Raw genomic sequence first — 25,907 nt, forward strand, 5'->3', positions numbered from 1 at the left:
ATCTTTCTTTTGTTATTTCATTTTTATACATGTGTTTCCTTTCTATTAAAATTTAATAATGAAGTTTTTTAAATAATGCCTCTAATGCTCGTGTGCAACCAGTGGGATCATCTGCGCAATCACCAGGAGAAGGACTTTTATTGCTGTTAAGATATAAATTTCATACATGACAATTGGTCTTCGAGTAGAGTCTATATATATATTGATAAGTTTGTTGAATATTCTATTAATTATAACAAGGCACCTATTTCGTGCATATCATAGTAGATAGCCAAATTATTACAGTGCAAAACAATAAGTGAATATATTATGCCAAATTTGAGATCAAATATGCAAATAAGAAGAAAAGATATAAGAAATTAGTGACACAAACAAAATGAAACAAAAAATATATAAAAAAAAGAAGGGAAAAAGTTTAATAAGCTTTTTCCATGTTTTTTATTCTCAAAATTAAATGATAAACTGTTCAAATGATAAACTGTTTAATTATAACTTAATACAAAATACACTCAAATGCACCTTAGTGCACATCTAATATAATTTTGATCTAATCTTTTTTCTCATTTTCATCGTATTTATCATTTGAGGCTCAAAGAATCGTAAGAATTCAAAGTAAAAAACGTCAGGGGATCAAAAGTGAAAATTCAGAACTATTGACTAACAGCAATTTGATTTTGACTGCCAGTGGCTCTTAAATTCGCCGTCATTGTCTCTGATTTACTAGCTAAAGGCTGAAACTTTGGGATCACATTCGTTTTGATCGAAATATTATGCACCAGAATTAGTGTGTAAGTTAAATATTGGGGACCAAATTGCATTTCTCAATACTTATGCTTCCAACTAGTACGAGTTCCCTCCTCGTTAATTTAATTTAATTTAATAAAAAAAAAAAAAAAACCAAAAGGGAGGAAGATCACATGTGGACTTCCGATTCCAGGTCTGACCGGTGACGCTGCCTTCTGTCCATTCCGCCCGCCCAGCAATCCTGAATCAATAATTCATCATCACCATCCACACTGCTCCTCCTCCAGTCCTCCTTCCTGTTTCTGGGTTTTAAACAATTGATTATTCAATACAGTGTTGTGTTGCCTGGCCTTCAACTACTTCTACTGCCTCCTCCTCCATTTGCGACGTCGGTCCACCCTGCGACTCTCGCAATAAGGTTTTTCTTAAAAAAAATGAAAGTCAATTCCCTACCGACCAACAAGTCTTTGCCAATTATAATTCCATTTTCTTTCCAATTTCTTTATCTGTCCTTTTTCCAATCTCCCCAGGATCCCTCTTCTCCCATTGCTTAATTTCAGGTAATTCCTCCTCTTTTCACCGTCTCTATTTTTTTTTTATAAAATTTTTTTTCCTTCTAATGATTCCTGTTGTCCGTTTCTTAATCTATTAACATTGATTAAGTTGCTCGTATGGATTGATTAATTCCTGCAAATTCTCGTTGTTGTCTCTCAGTCGGTCAAAAAGATCATAGCTTTGCCCGTTTTCTTTATTGCTTTGCTCACTCTTGCATCCTTTCCTTGCCCTGATCTCTTTAAGTCTGATCATTTAAGCAGTACCCAGTTCACCCCCCTTTCTGCTTCTGCTTCGCACTACACTACCCAACTGGGACGACTAGCACTACTGTTCTACTAACCCACCTCACTAAATTTCCTCCTCCTCCTCCTACTTGTATTTTTGTCCCTGTCATTATGTTTTTTCAATTCTTTGACCAAATCTCCATCGTAAATGGCAAATGCTTTTCCATTGTAAAGTAAATATGATACATCCTATGTCTACTAGTCTCCAAGAATCATCTGTTCAACAATGCCATCAACACTTATGGGATTAATACCTTGCTTTATTCCCGCATGGCGCGTGCCATCATCCTCGTGCTTGTTTTGTATCTAATCAAATTGTCATTCACAGAGATATGTACACGAATGTAATTTCTTTTAGAATATAAATATTTGAATGATGATAAGCATGGAACTTGGACGTTGTTGGACCCCAAATTTGACGTGCTTTTGTCCAGTATACGTAATTTATTGCTCACACTCCTATTTGATGAAACGATCAGACAAATCACAAGCATATTCTTGAGTCAAAAATTTTGTAAATAATGGTATGCAGCCTTTAAACACTTTATCATATGTATCAGATCAGCATAATACATCCAGACAGATCTTTGTATTGTGCCTCTCACCCGTAGTTGCGCTTCTGGCCTTAACAAGATTTAACCCTGGCTAGGATGGATATCTTTTTTTTTTTTTTTTCTCTTGGTTTTTATTAAGAAATTGCAGAGGAGGAAGCGTAGACAGATCAAACAGATACCGAATTGAATAATTCTCAATCTAATGTCATTACTCTAAGATGTCATAACATGTTGGTAGCTGAGATTATGGGCTATTTTCACTGGAACAAAAAGCTCTTAATACCTTGATGACGTTGTGGTAGAATATTGGTTTTATGCTTCTTTGTCACTCCTAGTTTCCTTGTGTGTTGTTTGGTGGCTGTAGAATTTGAGTGGTACAAAATTAGCCAGAGTGAAAGATGAATAAATAAGTTTCCTGGTGTTAAAATATTTTTTTGGACTTTCTTAACTCTTATGACTGGGTAGATTGCAGAAAATGAAAATATTTATAGGAGCTAATTAGTTAGTGTCAAACTAATGGATGCAGTTTTCTTAATGGATATCTCATTGATTAATGATTCCGTTGTTGTTTTTTCTTTGTTACCATGATTGCTGTAAATACTGCTTTTTATGAGGCTGAAAAATGGTGAAAATACATTTACTTTCCTCCTTGTTGCAGTATGTCTTCCTAAGACATTAATACATTACTATTATATGCATCAACAGCAGTTATTTCCATTTATGACTTTGATTAGTGACCTTAACCTCTAGATGAGCAACTAGGATATATGAACTTGTCAAGATAGAATATGTAATTGTAACGTTTCTGCTACTGGGGCACTGGAAAAGATAACTTTGTATTGGAAGTTGAGTAATGACAAGAATAGACTTTCTTGCAAAAGTTATTCAGGTAGCTTCTCATATATCAACTCTGGATATTTTCTCCTGATATTGCAATTATTCATCTTGTCTGCAGGAATTGGGGTTTCTTCTGAAATGATCTTTACAAGTGCTATCTTTGGTTATGAATTTTATGATCTAATTTGCATTCAACAGTTTCCGCAATGCAATTAGTGTCAAATGACAGTCGGGCAGAGGATATTTTGGAAACAGAGCCGATTTTATCTCAGTCCGCTACTGCCAAGAGATCTGAGGAGTCTTCATCTTCAATTGAAATCACTGTCAGCGGAGAATTTTCTCTAACAGTCGATGATTCACCAAGTGGTGATGCAGATGAAAACTGTTCTTTAGTACATGCAGACCAACCACTTTGCCGTATATGTCTTGATACTGGAGGTGTCTGTATTTATACCTCAATGTTCCTTTTGCCTTGTTGGGTGCATTTACCTATCATGCTGATGCATTTACCTTTCTAATCACCAATAGGTGTATATGGCAAAATGACTGAGGACTATTTTCTTTGATTAATTAGAGATACACATTTAGATGTTCTGGTTTTACTGAGAATTCAGCATTGATTGTCAGGAGAAGATCTGATTGCGCCATGTCATTGTAAAGGCACACAGAAGCATGTCCACAGATCATGTCTTGATAACTGGAGATCAACAAAGGTGAATTTTGCGTCGTGTTTGCATAATGGTAGTTCGTCCTTTTTGTTAGTCACCTCTGATTGGATAAAGAATTGATGATATTCCTTGTTTCTGCCACATATATGCTAAACTATGTCATACTACAAGTTTGTTAATATTGTGTATTTAAGAGGAAAAATATCTGAAGACTTGTTATCATTTTTAATACTCTACAAACCCAGAGAAAATTTGCATACAGTCACTAAACAAAGTGGACCAGGTGCCGTTTTAGAAATGGCATCTCTTCATGGTGGGATAAACTTGATGATGAAGAGAGATATGTCTATGTTTGTCCTTTTTATAAGGACAAAGTTGTTTGCTCAAGCTTTCCTGATGTTACTGATGCCCTATCTTGTGACTGGATGCCATGCTTACTGGTAAATTTTGAAACAACATTGACTATCCTAAACATAGATCTCGTATAAGTACACGAATCTTTTGTAATGCTCTTTAAATTTAATAAAATCAATGAGTTGTGGAACAATACACTCTTCACTTGCTTCTCCACATTATGCATGGACTTCTAAAAGCCATAAAGAATCTTCTCAAAGTTCATTTATTAACATAACCTGATTGTATTGTTGTTTTACTTAACAAAATTGTTTGGTACTATTCTAAATTTGAGTCATAAATACTATGACTACTGGTTAATTATTTACTCCTGCAGAAGGAAAAAATCTTGTCCATGTTACATATCTAATTAATGGCTGTAACATGCTGTAACTCACTGCTCATCAAAAATCTTGCCCTAGGATGTGACACAACAGCTCATAACATGTTGCTGTAACTCACTGCTCGTCCTGCATTTGTCACCTTGTGGGGGGAGGTAGGGAATGTAACTTCCTAATTAATGGCTTAATTAAATAGTGAAAGCAATAATTAATAAAGGACTCTGCATGGGTGGGTTGGAGGGCAGGGTGGCAACCTCTTGAGCACTAGAGTATCATTCTAAGGAGTTCTGAGATTCAATGCTAATCCTTTTTATCTGGAGATTTTGCACTAAATATTTTGCCTTCCAACATTCAGGAGGGCTTTGCCTTTTCACACTGTACAGAATGCAGGGCAGTGTTCATATTGCGTGCAAATGTTCCACCTGACCGCTGGTGGTTGAGGTTGAAATTCCAGTTCCTTGTTGCTAGGGACCATGCCTTCATTTTTGTTATTGTTCAGCTGGTATGACATGATTTTTATTACCCTCTCTTTTTCCCTTATTTCTTCTTATTATGCTATAAGAGCTGTAATATTCCAAATTGGTCGTCAAATCAGCAATCCATCAATGTGAAACATCCTGAGTAAAGTTTTAACCATACGGACTGAGCCTGGTTTCATATAGTTGACCTCTTCTTCCTCTCTTTTTCTTTTTTTGCTCTTTGGGTCTATATAATCATATACAAATATTTGTCTGCATATGCGACTGTATATTTTGTTTGCATGTGCATGTTAGGTGAATGTATGAAATGTATCTTATATCTTCCCTTCTATCCCAAAATTGTTCATGTTATATTTTTTATATCCTGTAATTTTCATTTGTCAACCAAGAATGAAATCGGATTTAGTAAATTTCTAGTCGGTTTCTTGGAAGCTCCAAGCAAAATCTTGGTGACCTTGTCCATCAAGGGAAAGTTCAGCAACTTAGAGCAACTTGTTCCAAGTTCTTGATCTTACCAACTGGAATCACCATGCTGTATGTAGGATTAAATTAGTAATTTCACCAATCTAATAGAGCCTTTTTATTCTCCTAATCTTGCTACAAGGCATGATATGTTGCCTACTGAATGAATCTTTTAATGGATTAACTAGGTATTATTTAGCTGGTTAAGAGTTACATGAGTAAAGACTAATGGGTTCATAATTGGCTGGATTGAGAGATAAGACTGTAAAGCACCTTGCTCAACTGAAAATGTTGTTCTTGATGCTTAAATTCTCCGAAGATGCTTAATTGCATGCGGGTTTTAAAATTAATTTCCTTATAGTTGCCTTTCTGTTCCAGTTTTTGGGAGTCTATTTGAGGTACTTAATTATGGACTTTCAGCATGCATATATTGAAACTCTGCAGATTGTAGCATTTTTGGGTGTGTTGGTCTACAAATTTTATGGAGAGGAACTGAGGGAAATGTTTGGTTATGAAGAACATCCTTACGGTTTTTATACCATGGCAGGTAAAATCATTCCGCACCTGTGAACATCAACTGTTTTTTAGTTACTACATGCATATGAACACCAAACAGTTCTTGATGTTCCATGCCTTAGTGTAATTGGCATATCAATTTTAAATTGCAAAACTACGAGAACTTTGTGGTTACATTTTATGAACTATTTGCCCATATGACAGGTTTTTTGAATCATGAAGATCATTTTTATCATGTTTTCATTTGTCATCTTCTCCATTCTCTAGCTGACAGAACATTAATTTCAGCTCCTTTGAAGCTGTGAAAGCTTTCACCTGTTATGGTTTAGAAAGAAAATACTTAAACATGATGTTGCATGTTGGCGTCTGATCTGCCCTTGAGGCATGATACTTGCAGCAAGTAGCATGGGGGAAGACCTTGTTTTCCCACCTCTTTTCTCCAACATGTAACCTTGAAGTTGGAAATTGTGCATAATGTACAAGTCTCTGGTTGCTGCGACAAATTTATCTTATGACTTGCTAATAATGCAAAATTGTAGAACTAGTCAGTTTTAGCGGCCCTGGTCATATGGCTCGGGTGAAAAAGAGTTATACAGATCACCTTCCTCGCCTTTTATATTTCTACAAAAGACATTTAAAAGCTGGAAAAAGGATAGAAAAGAAAATGAGCAAAGTGATTTGTTGTTCTTGATAACCTTCTTATTATATTGACTCATGGGCAATGGGATTTCTACCTCGTACTCCATGAGAAAGGTACTACACCACACTAATGCACAAAGTGCATTGAACATTGATTTCAAAAAATCCAACTTCTTGAGTCAGTGTCATATGGTAGAACCCGTTTCAGGTTTCTTCTAATTTCTCTATTGGTAGAAGTGCTCCAATATGCAATGGTATGGGTAGGGGAAGAAGAGTAAATAGATAGAAGGACTAGGACCGCAAATGAAAGAAAGTAGTACTATAGCAGAAATACGAATAACAAACTAGTTTCAGATCATATGGTAGAACCAGTTTCAGGTTTCTTCTAATGACTCTGTTGGTAGAAATGCTCTAATATGCAGTGGTATGGGTAGGGGAAGAAGAGTAAATAGATAGCAGGACTAGGACCTCGCATGAAAGAAACTAGTACTGTAGCAGAAATATGAATAACAAACTTGCTGTTTACCAATGTGATTTTCGTAATTATTCATGTAGTACTTATTCAGTTGTGATCCCAGTTTCCTGAATTTGGTTTGCAAGTGAAGGTCCTTGTTACTAGTTTCCAGATGCACTAGTTGCATGTATATTAGAGAATTAACTTTCCCTTTGGGGTCATTCTTCTGTGATATGTGTGGTTACAAGTCTAATTTTGTTGATTTTTAGACCGTTGGCTGTTATTGCAGAAGTTAAAAGAGAAACTACAGCTCTTTATTTATTTATTTTCCCTCTCTCAATATGGCCTTATTAACACTGTCAGATTATTTACGGTTTGTAATCATCATAGGAATATCTCTTCTTATTTCTTTTAGCAATGAAGAATCTAGGCACATCACCCCTTGTATTCTCATCTTTTATTTCAAGGCTAGTTAGGATTCTGTCCCTTCGTATTACAACAGTAATACATCTTAGCATTTTTCATTTCACTTTGCAGTTTTGGCAGTTGTGTTGGTGGGTTTGCTTTATGGTTTCTTCATAGCTATAATTTGTGGACAGAGGATCAATGAACGCCACTACCATGTACTTGCCAAACAAGAATTGACAAAGGTACTGGATGATTGTTTGATGAAACAATGATCCTAATAAGGAATCCTTCTTTCCCCTTTCTTGGGAACTTTTAAGAGGCCTCGTTATGTTGTAATTTTTTTACATACACAAATGTAGTTTTTTTCTTCCAAACTTAAGTTCAGAGCACTTGTGTTTGACAGTAGGTTTTTCTCACCCTTTCTGTTTTCATATAATTGGTGGGTTAAAGTAGTTCTTTTGTAAAGCATCAAGTTTATGGTGATGAAGTCTGATGTTGTTTTGACAGGAGTACATAGTTGAAGACCGAGAATCCAGTAAAGATGTCCCAGATCTTGATCCCAGCCACATTACCGAGCTAAGAATGTTGGGCCTCTATTAAGGTGAGAATTTGTGCCTGCCTATTGGTTTTGGTAACAGCTTGTAAGATTAGATGTCTATATTGTAGAAGTTAGTAAAATATCCTTTTGTCTTCATTGACGGGCAGAAGGAATTGCGACTAACATGTCTTTCACGGATTAACATAATAACCTTCTGCCTTTTTCAGGTTCCCCATTATTATGGATTCAGAACTTTATAAGCCAGAGGGTTTTGTGGTGGCAGTGGCACATCTGGTCTCTCAGATGCACAAATTACACGTAGCAATCCAACCCCATGTTGAATCGTAATATGTAAATTTTACCTGTCCCCAGGTCCCGTGCTTTTTTTTTTTCCCTAGAAGAAATCTCATTTAATCACAAACATTGTTTCACCATTGGAATTACAAATTGATCATCTTCTTTTATTTCCTTGTTTTGTTGTTAATACAACTGGTGATCACACAAAAGCAATGAGAACATTGTGGAAGGCTTGTAAAGCCCAGTATTTGGGATAATCAGTTTGTTCTTACGTTAAGTTTACAGTGCATGTCTCAGGGTATTTTGAAATATCAGAGTGTGCTTTGATAGAAGATTATTTGGAAAAAATATTAGAATAATTATTGTAGCTCTTTCTGTTTTGTGATATATGTGAGAAAAAAGGTGGTTAGAAAGATAAAAAAGTGATTGAAAAACAATTTGCAATGCAAGGAAAAAAAATTTTCCAGTAAAAATTACTGTAGCTCTATTTTCTAGGTGGTGCTCTTTTTTAGGTACATTGCATTGTTCATTTCTTCGCACCTTTAGCTTATCTAATCATAATTAGTCTGAGTTGAGGAGATTGTGATTGTTTGAGCAAATTTGCTATTTACCTCATTCCCTTCCCTGGAAATGCCCTGAAGAAAGAGCTTAAAAGAAAGGAGGAGGGCTAGTGTAGGAGAGCTTATCGAGTCAAAGTCTTAACTTAATTCCATCGAATTCGAACTCGAGTTCGAGCTCGACGAGCTGGCAATTTTTAAGCTCGAGTTCGAAAAAAATAAAAATAATTATTTTATTTTTTTAAAAAAATAAATAAAATAATATTTTTTTAAAAAAATAAATAAAATAATATTTTTTTAATAAATAATAAAATATTAAAGATATTTATATAATTTTACTATTAAAATAAAAATAAAAAATATATTTATATATATATTCGAGCTCGCGTAATGTTTTGAGTTCGAGCTCGATTTTGACTAGACCATCTCGAGCTCGAATCAAGCGAGACTCGCGAACGGTTCGATTCGTTTGCACTTTGCACCGCTGCTACCAGTGTGGTGGTGAAAACTGCATCCGCATGCACTGTTTACCCTTAGATCAAGTAATCATTCCAACGTAGTGTATAGCCCCATGTGTAATATACGACAAATTCTGTTTGTTTTTCTGTGCATTTTGGAGCTCCGTCTGGTCTGCTTGTTCTGCTAATCATCCGTACAACGCCTGTTCTGCTCATCACCTGTACAATTGTTGTAGCCTGTGGGGCAACGTTAGCCCCATTAGTCCATGATATAGCTACCAGTGATGTTATAACCTTAAGCTTGAGATTTTAACACACTTCTCGAGAACTTGTAGGCATTTACCTTGTCCAAAATCCAAATTTACGTTTTACCTTGTTCAAACGGACGTTTACTCTTTCCATTCCATACACATCATCACGATTCTGGTTATCTCAAATAGAATGGTTACATGCCTTCATTTGGATGGATGAAAAAGTAAAAGGGGTCGCTCGAGGATGCAAGATAAAAATTTTGTGTGCGATACTGGGAACTTTTTATTAGTGACAAGCAGATAATGTAACAAAATATAGTCAGATCCAATCTGTACATCTAATTCAAACAAAGGATGCAAGAAACCAGTACAAGGTTATAAACTTTGCCGCACATCCAATGCTGTCAAGCCCTAACACCTCTCTAGGATTCAAGTATGATGATACAGAAAATAGTTTCTACTGGGCATTGACAATACAAGACAGTAAACTGCAGCAACACAAGTTCATATGTACAAGTTCATGAATAGTCCTTGACGACAAAAGATAAGCCTAAGGCAAGTTGCAAACCGCCACTCTCAGATATTGACAGGTGGATAATTGCCAGCTCTTGACAGCATCTTTACTGTTGGAAAGAACCAGACGTTCAAAAAGTCCACCCGGCTCCCCAAACTCAAACAAAATTATTAGTATATCAACAAACATGACTTAATGTTGCCTTTAATCCAGAACTGAAAAGCAAAATCATTGCGTATTGTGCTTTACCCTTCCTCAACCTCAGAACCAGACGCACGGTTAGATATCTCTATGGCTTCTCTTCTATTAGAATCAGTACAATAGAATCAAGCTGAGTACCACGCAATGTATACCGTCAAAAGCCATTACTGAGATGCCCTACAATTAAACGGACACTAAAGTAAAACACAATAGGAAAGATTAACAGCTCTTCCCACCAAGTGCCTTTTCTAAAGCATAAACAGGATGTGTTTCAACTCTCCAGCAAACCATGAAAAGATTTTGCTTTGAACACGTGCACTTATCTTCCTCTCCCAGTTCATTTCGCAACTACATAAGCTCGCAACATAGGCTCCCACAGTCTCTGCAAACAAAAGGACCCAGAAAGTGGATGAAAAGGATTCTTCGAGTGTGAAAAAAGTAGTGCTGCAATTAATTGACATGCAAACTAAACATAAACAATCATCCGCTCACAATTTGAGCTTAGATTTGAGAATATTATGCCTGTTATGGAACTGCAGTTGTTATTGTGTCAGGTCACAGGGTTCCTTCAGAAAATTCAGACAGGGATAACTGTGAATTGTTTTATCTCTTCATCCACAAAAACTGCAGCTCTCGGCCACAAACACTCAGTAATGCCAACTAAGTAGTAACCCTAGGTAAGTTTGAGGACATAAGCTACTCGTTTGTTCCAAACATAAAGGAGACAAAGTGATACATATCATACATTGCATACCAAAGAAGGTAAACTTATGGGGCATACAAGAAATTGTTTTTTAGTGCAACATCATTTACATTTTTCTATGTCACAGTTGATCAGTAAAAACCTTTTCAAAATCAGGAGAACTAAGGTAAAAGAAAGCCAATGGGAATAAATAAGAAGGAAAAAAAGGAACAATTTAGCCTGCAGCGCATGCGTCAGATCAAACGAACACATCAAATTGAATCAGACAGGGATAACTGTTAGTGTAGGTTCTCATCATTCACGATAAGCACTGCAGAGTTCATAATTGGCCAACTTGACAACACATGATAGACCCCAGAACCAAGCCTTGAAGAAAATTCAGAAAAAAATACGCGCAGGAGAGTTTAATAAAAAAGATTCAGGCATGACGCAGGGATGACAGGAAATGAGAAAATTGGGGGAAAGGGTGGGGAGGAGCCGATGCCTCAGACCGTCCTAGTACAAAACAATATCAACAGTATTGTAGCAAATACTATAACTAGCATTTCAGATTCAACCTTTAACAGTCATCATTGGCGGGCTCAACAACTAATAATACAATACCGAAATAGTTGTACAGGTACAAGAGACAATACTCACAGAAACAGGAAAACCAAACATACGACGGATCAATAAATAGCAGACATGGGGTAGCGGAAAATAGCAGGTTTAACGTTGATAAAGGGAATAAGCTCCCCAAGCATTGATTTTCAGAAATCTAAGCTCAGAGCAGAGCAGAAAATTCACATAACGTAGGTCGTTATATCACAAGTCAATGGGGAGAGAGGGACATCAGATCTTCCTATTCAGAGAAGAATCACGAAACCCAAAAATATTTCGGGCATTCAACTCAATAAAGAACATCATTTGGCCTCTTAGTCTACATACAAAGAGTTGGGGGGGGGTGATGAACGCTGGGAAAATCATTAACTCATCCGGGGGGGGAAAATTCAATACAGCTCTATCTAATAAGCATTGAAAAGAAAATGCCAACGTAGAACCGTTCGAAAAAAGGGAAGTTGGGGGGGGAGAAAGAAGAAAGAAGATGGTGGAGTTGGTAGAAGGCAAAAATGCCTTGGGGCCGGCGGTTGAAGGTAGAAAGCGGAGGAAGGGCAACCGCGAGAGGTGGCGAAGGGCATAACCTGGTCGTCGGAGAGGGAATTGGAGAGGTTGTGGAGGAGAAGGGCGAGGGCGTAGTGGCGCGGCGCATGGGATTGAGGGGGGGAGGATCCAGTAGGAGGCATCGGGGAGCCAAAGGGAGGCAGAACGCTGGACGATGATGGCGACGAGCAGCCAAGGCGTTGAGGATCGGAGAGGTGAGGGGGAGGAGCGGCGGGTTTGGTGGTTGGAATTAGTATTAGGGTTTGAGAGAGGGAGGCGGGCAATAGCAGTTTTGAACTCATTTTATTTATTTATCGGAGTAAAAGAACAAGAAATGTGTAGGAGAAGTAAATTGTTCGGACTAAAAAAGAGAAAAGAAAAAAGAAAAGAAGTAATGTAGGGATGGAGAAAAGGGAAGTGAAAGTATTCCAGTGTTTAGAGGGAGAGTAGTCTAGCGACTGCTGACCTCTCTCTCTCTCTGGCATTATACGTGTAATGTGTGTGTATATATAGAGAGAGAATGGGCGGGGGCCGGGGGGCTCGACAGTATGTTCTTTAGCAGCCGCCTTCTTCTTCTTCGGTTAGGGCTGACCTGGAGGCCTCTTCCCACTCCACGCTCTTTCATTTTTTTTTTCCTTCCTTTTTCAAAAGAAACCTCACACTTAAACTTTTGACAAAATGAATTAATTTTTCTTGCATTAATAATGTAAATGGAACTTCAACTTTAAATTCATATTAACATTGTATAAACCGCTAGTGTGTGAACTGTCAATCTAAAAAATTTTAACCATTACAAAATGTGGATGCATTCTTAATTCCTTTTTTTTTCCCAATTTGGAAACAAAGTTTTAGATTGCTAATCCATATGGTTGAATCCTATGCTATTTGCTCATATCATTATATTCTTTGCTTTTGGTATACAACCAAGTAGTATTTTGATTACTTTCTATATTATTATTATTATTATTATTATTATTGCTCAAATGTTGTTAACAAGTATATGGAAGGTAATGTTAATTTAAGGTCCGGTTGATAAACTGGATCTGAAATTTTTAATCTGATTATTGAAAAAATTAATTTGTTGAATTTCAAACACTGAAAAGAAATATATAAATGTCTGAATTTTAATATTGAAACTATTTATATTGTTTGATAAACATTTGTCATTGAATGCTTAATAAGTTGAATTGAACAATTTTGTCCTTACATCTTTTCATCCAAAAAAGAAATAGAACCTATGATTTAATTAGTTTAAAATTGTTAGGTAGGAAAATGACAATGTTTATTTTTAAATCAAATTAATATAAAAGATGAAATATATTATATGAGAAGTACGGAGAAGATGTAAAAGTTATCAAAAATGGAGAAAAGAGAAGTAAAAATCGTCAGATAGAAAATATCAGATTGTTTAATTAGATAATAATTTTGAATAGAGAATATCAGTTTGTTTAATTAGACAAGAATTTTGAACATAATTAACAAATGAGGGTAGATATGGTAAATAAGATAAGGTAGTTGAAGTAATTTTGTTGGTTCTTATCAGAATTAAGCATTCAGTTAAGATTCTTGTACTGAAAAAATTACACACAAGTGCAACACCATTTAACAAGTCAAGCAGATAAATTTTTATTTATCAAATATCCACAATATCAAAATATCTAAAAAAGTTCAGTTTCAACATTTTTTATATTATCAAACAGACCTTAGTACACATTTTCTAATGTTTCTAACTAGTGCCCCATGTTTGATGGACTCTTTGTTGGACACTCAGGAGCATGGATTGGCCCGCTGGGCCTACTAAATAGAGACCACCATCCAAATTTCCATCGAATCTGGTCAATTATACCAAAAATAAATAAAAAGGGGACACGATAAGGGGGAAGGGTAAAAGGAAGGAGTCAGGAGGATTGTAGGGTTGGGGGATCTGGAGAGGAAATCTTGAAGTCTGAAATCAAATCGGAAACAAATAAGAAAGAAGATTTTAGTAGAAATGGCGATGAGGAACGCTTACAGAGAGATGAAAGGGCTGAAGGTGAAGGAAGTCCCGGCGAAGCTGAAGCCCTATTTCACGGTGGACTACCTCAAGAACGCCGTCCAGAGGGGCCTCGACAACTACCACGCTAAGTACATCCAGACCGATTCTGTCGACCCCGTCTATCACGTCTGCATTGGCGGGATGATCTTCTCCTATCTCGTCGCTCTTCCCGAGGAGCGTCGCCACCTCGAGCACAAGCAGCATGCCGCCGATCACCACTGATTGACTTTTCTTCCCATCATTTCCTTCCTTTTTTTCCAAAAAGAAACAAGGTTTCTACTTAAAACTCTTCCAAATGCCTTACCTATATTCCTTGTTTGTTTGTAAAATAAAAAATGCACTATAATGTTTATACTAGTATCACTTTTCACATTCCGCACCCTTGCCCGGTTTTAAAAGATAAGATGATTGCCGCAATTAATGTTGAATTCCTTGCTGTATGTGCTTAAATAAAAAAAAGAAAAGAAAATTTTGCTTGCTGTGTGCGAAGAACCCTAGGGAGATGTTGACTTTTGGTCTGTCATGTGAACTTCCTTAAAGTTGCTGTGACCAAGCGATCTTTTTACACTTATAGTAACTGCTTTCTCCTGCTGCTACTAACCTCAGCCCTAAGCCTATAACTGCAAATCACAGTAGTGTGTAAGATGTATTTCAGAATTTATGAATCTTTATGTGGGATCTAATCTACTACTTAGTAATAAGTAAGTTAACAAGAGAATGAATACTTATCTGGGTTGGAGTTCCCTATCGTTGTATTGGAACAGAAATCTGTGTGTTGAGCTCTACAATCAACGTAACCTACTATTTATTCTGTTTTAGAAATTTCTATCTATCAATTGTTACCCATCTTTTTCCGAGTTCATCAAGTGTTGTTGTCCTATTGAACAACTCTCCAGGATGATCTGCAGTACTTCAACTTATTTTTAGATTTGCATCATCTTTTTTTACCTTCTTGATGCACTTTGTTGTGTTCTGGCTACTTTTGGATTTGCTCCCTCTTTATGTCCATGCCCTGTGAGGTGCAACTTCTTACGTAAAGAAATAGTCTAGCTCTTTGCAGAAAACTCGACTTGTAAATATGAAATCTAGTGATTCGCTGTTTATGCTCGTACATTGCATTTTAGTAATGAATGGTTCATGGATCTTGGGGTCACCCACCTCTATGTGCTTGTGTAACATTTCCCTTTCTGCGTGACCTAATCCTTGTACTGCCCCCTGTCTACAGCTTCAGCAAAGTCCTCAATTGGCTGTGTCTTTGAAGCAGTGGCAGTGAAGACCCATTTTTCTGTTTGTTTATGGTTTTGTGTATCTCCTTAAGATACATGTGTATTGCAGTGGAGCATTTGGCTGAAAAATAATTTGTTACATACTTGTTACTTTTAGTACGTATGACGCTTGGTTATTTCACTGCTATGTTGATGTTGATCTTCATTCTAATTGGTTGGTGATTCTGGTCTTTGTTGATTTTTCCGCCTGGGAAGGTTCTTCTTATTTTCAATTGCTGTATTGACTTTGTTGTACTATAAAGGTTGCAAGTAGAGCATTAGCGCCATTAGGTGTCCTCCACCTCTAGGATTCTTCAAGCACAAGTACGATGGTCAAACGTGAGATTCGTATAGCCTTCCAATTAGTTTTGGCATAAAACCCTTTAAACACCTCTAGCACTGCAATACCTTATCGGTATGTGAGCAGGTCCCAATGGTGTGCTGTTTTCCGGTATGCCTCAGGTGTAGCTGGTAAGACTCCCTAATCTTGATTGCTGACAATATTGCGGTTGCATTTAATTTGGATAGAATTTTGCAACATTAGAAGGCATGCATGGGCATTCTTACAGGGGTATTACTTCTATGTCTGGGTTGATTTGGTCAGTTCTGGATGGTCAACTATGTTTTACGACTTAGTTCAATTAACGTTGTTGTGGAGCAACTTGTATTTTAGCATGAAATACGAAGGGAAAGATTTTGTATGGTGGGATTCAAAGTCAAGAATTGTATTCACACTGGATGGTATTGAGGGATATCGTGTAGTAAGACAAGCCTCTCTGACTCTCTCTCTCTTTTATTATTTCCACTCTCTGACCCTCAGCTGTCTCAATCTATTATTTCCACTCTGCCTATGTGCTGATAAGAGAGCATTAGATATCTCAGAGCCCAGCCGGGGATTGGGAATGCGAGCCTGGGGTAACCTCTTCCACGGGACAAGAGGGTGGTCTTGACCTTGTCTGCTGTCTTCTCCATCGCCTCCCCTGCAAATTTTGCTGCTGATTTAGCAGAATCTTCCGCGGTTGCCTTGCTCTTGTCTAGGCTCATTCACTATAGCCTTTCTCACCAGCCCTCCAGTAGTTCCCTCTAGGGGGATGGCTTCTCGCTGGTCATCCTTGGCCTTTAAAGTGTGGCGGGGAAGGGAGAAAATGCTCTTTATAGTGTCTTTAACGGTAGGTGGCGGTGGCGAAGGTTCCTTTGATTCTTCATCTTGTACTTCGTCTTTTGGCCTGAATAAGTTGAGACTTGGTGGTTCCTTCTTGTTATACCATGATAACTCGAGAAATACGAGAGAGGAAATCATGCATATTGCAAGCAGCTGCTGCATTAGGTTTTTTGGGCTTATTATCCAGCTTCAGCAGGTGGCAGTACGAAATTGTGGACGAATAGCTAATGCTATGCTTGGGGAGCTTGTATCTTTTGTATGATGATGATGATGATGATAAATCTACTTAATTTCTAACCAAAAATAAAAATAAAAAAATATACTTAATTAAACATACATATGCATGTATCTGACGAAGGAGTCTGCGCTTTAGCTTAACTGGTCATCGGACGGGAGAAGGTGATGACTAGACGCGTATGGATCGTGCGCTAGAGGACAAGGGACTACGGTGTGGATTCCTCCATTCTTCTGCACGTTCTTACAAGTAACAAACCGCCACCAACTTCTCAAATTATTCTGACAAATTTTCCGCCGGGCCAACATCTCACCGGCTCCTCTGCCTTGACGGCCTTTGTTTGAAAGGGATTTTCTGGAATCCTTTTTTTTTTTACCTTACATATCATTTTTTTTGAAGAGGAGGGAGGGTGGGGTTGGGGAACTTTGCCTGCCTGTAACAACTAACAACTGAATAGTTGGATAGTGAAAGTTAAAGGAGGGAATCAAACTGTGAACAACCCCGGAAATTATTAACCCCACGGCCCCAGTGAGCGTCTGACCCCATTGAAAAAAAAAAAAAATGTTTTCACTGTACTTATCATATGTTTTTTACCAGATAGAAATTTGGTCGAATGTTCGTGTCCAAAATGTTGGGTTCGTGCTGCAATCTCTCTATTAACTTGCAGATGTTTTGACTTTAGAAGCAACAGATTACTTTTAATCATTATTATTATTGATTAGTTTTCTAAAGTCTATTTTGTTCTTCAACTTTCTTAAGTTTTACACAATAATATGGGCTTTGTTCTGCACCCTGAGCTTATCCCATCCCCAAATATCTTATGCGGGAAATTTGGATGCTTCAAAGTGGGACAGATTGCTTGCTGCTGCAGCGGTTAAAGTAAAAGTACCCCTTTGTTTCTTAACAGATTATATTAATTATTATATTAGGACTGTCCTACAACTTCAGGATATGATATCTATCTCTGGCAGTCCTTTGCTAAACTTAGGCCTTGTTTGGATTGCTTGTTTTCGTTAGAAAATATTGTCATTTTTCGTGATCACATTTTTCTATCACCTTTTTTCTTTACATATATCAAATCGTTACAGTAATTTTTTCATGAAAAATGATGAAAAATACAATCCAAACACAATCTTAAATTTTCCTCAATGTTTGCGGATCATCGGTCAATTTAGTTCATAGTTTGGCTGTAAAAAGCTACTGCTACTCCGTGACGAGCCGTAGATAGAAGAAGAAGAATTCAATGAGGTGAGGGATTAAATGGTCATTCAGCTTATGCCGCCCCACCCGAGTCATGAGGATTGAGGAGGGTCTATTAAAATTACACTAGTTACTTATATCACTAATGCTGTTTATGGCGTACATGAATGAATGTGTGTGCAAATAAATAAAAGAAATATGTGTCAATTTTTTTTTTAACTATATTTGAAATCATTTTCAAGAGAATTAGTTTTATGCTGGTGTAGTAGACACGTAGAAAATTCACTAAAATAAAATATATAAATAAATAATTGTTTAGCAGTAATTCATAGCCATGATTGATAGCCGTTAATAAAAATTGAGGTTCACTAAATAAGTTGAAAAACAAAATAATAAGACATACATATTAGATGAAAGGATATAAAGTACCACCAACAAAAATTTACACAACACCTCCTTGTCCCTTTATATATAAAAATAATAATATATAGGTAGTAGTAAATATAGTATAGATTATATAAGGCAGAAGAAATCGTAGTACGCTTACATTTGGATATGCACGGGAAGGAATAGCCATATGCGTATAGCATTCTCCATACTAAACTAATGTTAGTATAATATACCTTCCTGGATTCCAGTAAATGAAAAAAAAAGGTAGAGCAACTCCCATTATCCTGCAGAGTCTAGATCGTGTAAAAGAAAGTGCAAAGACTAGGGCGCATTCTTTTGACAAAAAAAAAAAAAAAAGACTAGGGCGCATTCGATTTGAATAGAGTTCGAATAATGCACAGTTCAAAATTGACTCGACATGAAAATATTTGATCTTGAGTTCGACTTAGTTCACCTTAGTCGAACTCAAACTTGATTTTGAATTTAATTAAATCTAATCGATTCTAATCAATTTCTATCGAGTCCATTCAAGCTCGCATAATAAAAATTAATATTTTATATATAAATTTAAATAAATAATATAATCGACATTTTGCAGCAATAAAAATTTAAAAATAATAAATAGATATTATAAAAAGCTCGATTAGGCTCATTGATCCTTCATGTACAAGAATTTGGAACTCGAGTTCGATTTGTGAGATCAAATGAGCAACTCAAATTCCAGTTTGAACTCGATTAAAGTGAATTCAAATCGAGTTGTTGATTGAGTAGTTTGCGAGTTCAAGTTTAGCTATTTGATTTAGCATCACCCTTAGTGAAAACTAGTGAGAAGGTAGGAGTGGGGTTTGTTATTGTTGGCCTGTGTAGGTGTTATTAATTAGCATTAAGTTAAGTGCTTATTTCACCTTGTTAATTGATTTTTAATTTCTAAACCATTTGTCGTTGATGGTACGGTGCAACTGCAAAAGATACCACTTTGTAGATGCATCAGTTTGAACTGGTGTTTTGAAAATCGGATCGGATTGATCGGTTTGATCAATCAAACCGCAAATAAAGTCATGTCGTGCTTCGATTCAATGAATAATTCAAAAAACAAATTGAACCGATCGAACCGAGTTTTTTTTTTTTTAAAAAAATAAAACTGTCATTATAAAAAAATTAAAAATAAAATTATGTTTTTTTAAAATAAGTGAGTCAATTGCCGAAAACAATTATGCATTGACCGAAAGAAATGGAAAAAATGATCCTCGTCATTGTATAGCATTGTGCGGCAAAAGGCAGGTTAAAATCTTAAAAAAGTTTTTTCTTCCTCATTGCATAATACTATGTGGCGACTGAGAAATATTATTATTATTTTCTTAAAAAGGTGTCAAACAAAACTATAAAGTGTTTGACACCTAAAAGGGGAAAAAATAAATTCCCCACATTTGAGTGGAAGAGGTCCCCGAACTTTTTGAGATAATTTTGAGAAATTAGCCCTTCCTTTTTCTTGTAATTCTTTCATTTTCTCTCGTTACTTATTTTTAATTTTCTTTTTCCTATTTCAAAAATTCCAAACCGGCTCTCTAGCCGCACTGTTAATTTGAAAAAAGAAGAAGAAGAAAAGTTCGAATTAGGTCGAGTTGATAATGTGACGACCTTGAGACTTAACAACCAGATAGTAGTATTTATTATCTCTCAGTTTTTTTTTTTAAAAAAAAAAATTTCTGTTTCTTTTAACTTTTAGTGTCCATGTTTTAGTAGTAGGATGATGTATAAATATATATATATAAATTTTTTGAAAAATTGGGATGTTGGAGGAGGTTATAGCCGGACGAGACAACCCACCCGTTGTTGCGGCACTCTGAAGATATAGTACTAGGAGGAGAAGGGGGTGCTTAGAGAGTGTAGAGAGAGAACAAAAGTAAACAAAGAAAGAAAGAAAGAAAGAAATGAAGTAGATGTTGATGGGATCGCACCAGCAACGACTACAGCGACGACATCAGCAGCAGCAAAATCCCAACCATCACTAACTGAACCCCCAAATTACATCAATTAGAGTGAGACATCATCCCCCAAACCCCCCATTTTCCTCTTTGCTCTTCCTCATCTCATCTCATCCCTTCGCATCTGTGTTTGTTGTGCTACTGCTACTATTCATATTCCATCAACCATCCCATTCTACTCCCATCTCATGTCTCCAGATCTGTATTTCCCTCAGGTTTCACCCTTCTCCTTCCTCTAATTGCTACTATTTCAGGTAAACCTCCCTCCCTTCACCTAATTTTCTTCTTTCTCTCTCTCTCTTATTCCATTTGTTGTTATTATTTTGCCATTCTCTTTGCTTTCTCATTCTCCATTGGTTATGCCCCCGATCTTTGGGTGAAATGGGTCTGCCTTGTTTTCTCGATTTCATGCCAAAGTTTGTACTTTTGTTTGAGGTCTGCCATTATGAACTGGATAAATGTATGCCAATTTACATAGCTGTCTGTTATGGTAGGGTTATCAAATTTAGGCAGTTTCTCCTCGAATTATTTCTCGCTGATTTGCATTCCTGGACTGCCCAGAGCTCAGAATGACTCGGTTGAAGCTTTAACGGTGGAAGGGGAAAATATACAAAAGGAAACCCTAGTGGAGTTGTTACTTCTTGGTCTGGTAAAAGGGCTGCTACCTATATATTAAGAAAAAATAGAAAAAAAAAAGTGTTTTATTTGGTTTGATCTAAGTCCCAGCTGTCTTACATCTCCATTTGGCCTTGCTGCTGACTTGTCCTTATTGATTTTGAAGAAAACGAAATGCCAATCCTAGCTGTTGACTTGCTGCTGACTTGCGGTTCTTTGCCCTAGCTGTTGCTCGCTTCACGTTTGCAATATCTATTTGTGTCTGTTGATTTATGCTTCTTTATGGAAAACTTTTGGTTTTGCAATAGATGCAACAGTTGTTCTATGTGATCTACCCCCGATTATCACTAATCTATCAAGGCCGTCGAGTTGGTGTCTTTTTCAGGCTTTGTTTTGTCGACTTTCTCTACCTACGTTTGTCAAAGATAGTGTGCATATATTAGAACATTCTTAGATGCTTGTTGCTTCCAAATATTTCATATGTTTAGTATTTGTTACGGTATCTGTTGATTATCTGTCTCTCTCTGCCTTCCTTTAACGTACTCTTTTGACCATCCCTATGTTATTTCTTTCAAACTCATAGTGTGCTTGTTTGGGGTTTGTGTAGGAGTGTGTTGGATCAAATGAATGTAAATTTGTTTTGAGATCTATTTGTGAGAATCATAGTTGTGGCTATCCCCATGTAAATGATCTATTGGTTATAGTGTGGGTTGTACACTTTCATTGAAGAAACTTCCCTGAAATTAAGTCCGTGAATTTGAATTTTAAAATTTAGGTTCAAGCGTGAAGAGGGACCAATTGCAAGGGCTTGTCCTACATGATGTGCATTACTGTGAATAGGAAGTTCACAAAATATTTTGGGACTCAAATTGCAAGAAAGAAAGTTTTTGCTTCATGACATTCATCGTGCATTTTGAGATTTTTTCTCAATTAGTGATCTGCCCTCTTATTTGGTTCATGCTACTGAGATATGGATAGCCATCCATTTTCTTCTTTGGATAATGAGGGAAAGCAGCTTCTGTTGCCACGTAATGATTGGTGCATGGTTTGTTTCTCAGTCAATTTGCCAGTTATTGCTATTGATTGCACACACCATAATTACCGTGTTGCTCTTATTTCAATAATTTTGTCGTGCATTCTGCAACATGAAGCATGTTTTTGACTGACAACATTTTCTTTGGCTCATATGGGGATATTAGATTTCAGAGCCACACATAACAGCTGCTACAGAACTTGTGCTTCATTAGTGCATGATAAGAACTCGGGATGGGTTCTAGATTTCCATCTCATCAGCTGAGCAATGGCTTGTATGTATCTGGCCGGCCTGAGCAGCCGAAAGAGCGGACACCAACCATGAGCTCTGTGGCCATGCCATACACTGGTGGTGATATCAAGAAGTCTGGAGAGCTTGGAAAGATGTTTGATATTCCTGTTGATGGCTCTAAGTCACGGAAATCTGGACCTGTAACCAATGCTCCTTCAAGGACTGGATCATTTGCTGGAGCTGCCTCACATTCAGGACCAATCAATCCTAATACTGCTGCTAGAGCCAGCTATTCCACCTCTGGTCCAGTATCATCTGCAGGAGCATCTGGTTCAGCATCAATGAAGAAATCAAATTCTGGGCCTTTGAGTAAACATGGGGAACCTATAAAAAAATCATCTGGCCCACAATCTGGTGGGGTCACCCCCCTTGCCCGCCAAAATTCCGGTCCACTCGCTCCAGTTCTTCCTACAACAGGACTAATTACTTCCGGTCCAATCTCTTCTGGTCCGTTGAATTCATCTGGTGCCCCACGTAAGGTCTCTGGTCCTTTGGACTCAATGGGGTCAGTCAAAGTACATGGCCCTTCTGTTGCTAACAACCCAGCTGTGACTACTCTTAGTCAAGAAGATGACTATTCCTTCAAGAGGAATTTTCCAAAGCCTATCCTGTGGGCAATGATCTTGCTGTTCATCATGGGTTTCATTGCTGGTGGCTTTATCCTTGGAGCCGTGCACAATGCTATTTTGCTCATTGTTGTTGTTGTTCTCTTCGCCATTGTTGCGGCGTTATTCCTTTGGAATTCTTGTTGGGGGAAAAGAGCTATAATTGGTTTCATTGCCAATTATCCTGATGCTGAACTGAGAACTGCAAAGAATGGGCAATATGTCAAGGTTTCAGGGGTAAGTACTTGTTAATTCTGATTTATAGTACTTCTATTCTACTAAATTTTTTATTCGTTTCCATAGTTGAATGGGCGACATCATGAATCACCCCCAAAGCTATTCTCCGTACTTGTACCATAGAATGTTCAGCCTCGCAGAGGCATGAAAATGAAAAAGATTCCAGTTCCTCTGAGAAAGAGTTACAAGGCCCTCCTATTCAGTGTTGTCTTCTACTGTAATGTAGGGACATACGAATAGCTATCTTAATCTAACTTCGTCTTGAAACAAATGCTTAGGCCGCGAGTAACATCTACCATGTATGAACGCCTGTCTTGAAGGTCTATGGTCCTAGTGGCCAATAACTGCTATGTTGCTCATAAGCTGATGCTAATCCAAAGACCACTATTGGCTTTTTGCTGGCCAACAAATAGCAACTTCAGAATGGTTACATCCTCTTTTCCTTCTGTATCCCCATTTCCCTGGAAGGAGTGCTATCAGTTGGAGGAGGATGTATTTGGAGCTTGGGCAAATTTGAATTCTGATTCAGCTTTAGATGTTAGAGGCCGTGTGATGAGTGATCCTGCTTTCATTTTGTTTTATAGAAATTTAATTAAGCAATAATGGTTTTGGATTGCTTCAGAAATGTTTTTGTGTAAAAAATGCATAGGTTTTTTGGCCATTCTTATTAGTGTGTTTTACCTCATTGTGTGTAGCCTTTTCTCCTGTTGCTGGACTTTTATTGAAGTGCCTTTTATAGCTTTTGAATCTGGTGGTTTGATCTCTTATGCTAATGGTTAAATTGTGGTCAAACTGCAAAGGTGGTGACTTGTGGAAATGTACCCCTGGAATCATCCTTCCAAAAGGTGCCAAGATGTGTCTATACTTCTACAAGTTTATATGAGTATCGAGGTTGGGACTCAAAAGCTGCAAATCCTACCCATCGTCGTTTTACATGGGGGCTTAGGTCATCAGAAGTACGTTCCTGTACTTAGCTTCTCAATCTTTTTTAATTACATACAGCAATATTCTTTTTTTTCCCCTTTTTGGACAGGTAAGAAGCCTTCTTTAGGGTAGCAGAGTTCTATCCCGATCCTCTTTTCTTGTTACATGCTAAAAAATTTTTAGATGTTTCTGTTGGTACATGCTTTTCTTGTTGCATTGCAGGGATCATGACAAAGATTTTGAGAATTACTCTATGTTTGACTTATTTGCAGAGGCACGTTGTTGACTTCTACATCTCTGATTTTCAGTCTGGTTTGAGAGCTTTAGTTAAGACAGGCTATGGTGCTAGGGTGACTCCTTATGTGCAGGAATCCGTCGTTGTTGAAGTCAATCCTTTGAACAAGGAGCTGTCTCCTGACTTTATCAGATGGTTGGGGGATAGGAATCTTTCGAGCGATAATCGAGTGATGCGGTTGAAGGAAGGGTAAGCCTTCTTATTCATCAAAATTAATGCCATGTTGCCAATGTACTTGTGAAGTTTCATTGTAATACTAGAAGTGCTCTCCATATAATAATGGAGTGATAATTCAAATCTGCTCTGACCTTGTTGTGGTACAGTTTTTGATGACTTGTATTCACATTTTAGAGAAGCTACATAACCTAAGGTAGAATTGTGAACCGTTTAACCATAAGGGGGATTAACACAAAAAAAAGAAAAAAGAAAAAAGAGGAAACTGGAAAAGAACAAAAAAAAAGGGATGATGCTTTTTCCATCTGCTGGGGTGTCTGAAATGCTTTTTTTTTTTTTTTTTTTTGTTTTGGCTTAGGTACATTAAAGAAGGGAGCACGGTGAGTGTGATGGGAGTTGTGCAGAGAAATGAGAATGTGCTGATGATAGTTCCGCCTCCAGAGCCGTTCACAACAGGATGCCAGTGGAGCAAGTGTATCTTTCCGGCAAGCTTAGAGGGTGTGGTGTTGAGCTGCGAAGACGCATCAAAGATAGATGTGATCCCAGTATAATTAAGTGGATTTGGTTTCGTTTCTTAATGACATCGACTGGTTTTGGGTAATTTGCTTTGTGAAGGTTTGTTGTCTTGCAATATAGGTAGTGGTTGTAGAGGAGTGCAAAAATATAGTGGTTGATTGAGCTGTCGTTAGTTTGTGCGTGGTTTTTCTTCTCTCTGCTTTTTTTTTTTTAATTGTTAAATCCTTTGAGTAAGGGGGGTCTCATTTTATTAATTTCTTATACTAGCATGAAATGAAAGGTTTTGTACCGGAATGGTTTATATATAGTAGCAATTGGAAAACTTGATGCTGTATATACATGCTTGAGCAGATTCTATTTGTTGTGTTGGTGGTACTTGATATATTTGGAAAAGAGGGTGGAGAAGAAAGGCAATGGTTGGGGGGGAGGGGGATGGAATTGGATATGATATGATTAAAAGTCTGTGTGTGTGTGGTCTTCTCCTAAGATAAAAAACTGCCCACCCAAAATCCCTTAGTGTGTTTATTTTATTTTATCAGACGGCAACAACTAGTTTAGTCTACTTGTAGTCTAACTTATTCTAATGGGGGAGAGGTTTAACGGGGTCACCATCGGATCAGATGAGTGAATTATGCACTTGTATGGATTTATAAGAAATGTAGTGGTGCATTGATGGCAGACAATTGATGGAAGAGAATGTTTGAACTCTTGACGTTCCTTTTATCAAGATTTTAAAGTCTTTAATGGTAGCCAACAGCTTGAAGCCTAAAGGATCAATGGTTAGAATCCCTCCGTGTTGGAGTGATTATAGTTAGGCAGCGGTATTTGAAGTGCCAAAGTACGCTACATACCTATCTGGGATTGGAAGGATTCCTCTTCTGCGAAGCCCCAACCTCCAGGCACATGTACTATGCAAGAGTCGAGCGACCAAGCTTGGCTACCTTAAAAAATG

At 37.3% G+C, this 25,907-nt stretch overlaps 3 protein-coding genes, 1 long non-coding RNA gene and 3 other non-coding genes across 15 annotated transcripts; 3 read left to right on the top strand and 4 right to left on the bottom strand.

Annotated features, from left to right (window-relative positions):
• Window positions 1–887: 887 nt before the first annotated feature.
• On the top strand, window positions 888–8,426 carry LOC140005048 (uncharacterized). Of its 2 annotated transcripts, XM_072045138.1 has the most exons (9): window positions 888–1,162; window positions 1,275–1,304; window positions 3,093–3,412; window positions 3,602–3,687; window positions 4,732–4,878; window positions 5,696–5,864; window positions 7,464–7,576; window positions 7,842–7,935; window positions 8,100–8,426. In XM_072045138.1, the coding sequence occupies exons 3-8, from the start codon at window positions 3,181–3,183 to the stop codon at window positions 7,932–7,934; spliced, it is 840 nt and encodes a 279-aa protein (XP_071901239.1). In that variant the 5' UTR covers window positions 888–1,162; window positions 1,275–1,304; window positions 3,093–3,180; the 3' UTR covers window position 7,935; window positions 8,100–8,426. The 2 variants fall into 2 exon arrangements, with proteins under 2 accessions (XP_071901239.1, XP_071901240.1); XM_072045139.1 differs by having other exon boundaries at window positions 888–1,304; window positions 5,762–5,864.
• Window positions 8,427–9,751: 1,325 nt separating this feature from the next.
• Window positions 9,752–12,473, bottom strand: LOC113739860 (uncharacterized). Its single transcript, XR_003460332.2, has 2 exons — window positions 11,493–12,473; window positions 9,752–10,532 (listed from the first exon to the last, which is right to left on the bottom strand). It is a non-coding gene; the product is annotated as an uncharacterized lncRNA (long non-coding RNA).
• LOC113740515 (small nucleolar RNA R38) lies at window positions 10,694–10,773 on the bottom strand. The gene has a single exon (XR_003460510.1). It is a non-coding gene; the product is annotated as a small nucleolar RNA R38 (small nucleolar RNA).
• LOC113740467 (small nucleolar RNA snoR20a) lies at window positions 11,336–11,430 on the bottom strand. The gene has a single exon (XR_003460467.1). It is a non-coding gene; the product is annotated as a small nucleolar RNA snoR20a (small nucleolar RNA).
• On the bottom strand, window positions 11,682–11,754 carry LOC113740525 (small nucleolar RNA snoR64a). Its single transcript, XR_003460519.1, has one exon. It is a non-coding gene; the product is annotated as a small nucleolar RNA snoR64a (small nucleolar RNA).
• Window positions 12,474–13,851: 1,378 nt separating the features above from the next.
• Window positions 13,852–15,484, top strand: LOC140005049 (uncharacterized). The gene is made up of 2 exons (XM_072045140.1): window positions 13,852–14,300; window positions 15,254–15,484. The coding sequence occupies exon 1, from the start codon at window positions 13,984–13,986 to the stop codon at window positions 14,248–14,250; it is 267 nt and encodes an 88-aa protein (XP_071901241.1). The 5' UTR covers window positions 13,852–13,983; the 3' UTR covers window positions 14,251–14,300; window positions 15,254–15,484.
• A 4,593-nt stretch (window positions 15,485–20,077) lies between these two features.
• Window positions 20,078–25,289, top strand: LOC113739577 (uncharacterized membrane protein At1g16860-like). Of its 8 annotated transcripts, none has more exons than XM_027266832.2 (7): window positions 20,078–20,519; window positions 20,760–20,914; window positions 21,047–21,140; window positions 22,080–23,046; window positions 23,847–24,002; window positions 24,243–24,454; window positions 24,798–25,289. In XM_027266832.2, the coding sequence occupies exons 4-7, from the start codon at window positions 22,147–22,149 to the stop codon at window positions 24,988–24,990; spliced, it is 1,461 nt and encodes a 486-aa protein (XP_027122633.1). In that variant the 5' UTR covers window positions 20,078–20,519; window positions 20,760–20,914; window positions 21,047–21,140; window positions 22,080–22,146; the 3' UTR covers window positions 24,991–25,289. The 8 variants fall into 8 exon arrangements, with proteins under 8 accessions (XP_027122633.1, XP_071901242.1, XP_071901243.1 ...); XM_072045141.1 differs by lacking the exon at window positions 21,047–21,140 and adding an exon at window positions 21,656–21,925; XM_072045142.1 differs by having other exon boundaries at window positions 20,827–20,914.
• The last annotated feature ends 618 nt before the right edge of the window (window positions 25,290–25,907 follow it).

The sequence above is a fragment of the Coffea arabica genome, chromosome 4c (genome assembly GCF_036785885.1).
Source record: "Coffea arabica cultivar ET-39 chromosome 4c, Coffea Arabica ET-39 HiFi, whole genome shotgun sequence".
NCBI classification, from domain to species: Eukaryota; Viridiplantae; Streptophyta; class Magnoliopsida; order Gentianales; family Rubiaceae; genus Coffea; species Coffea arabica.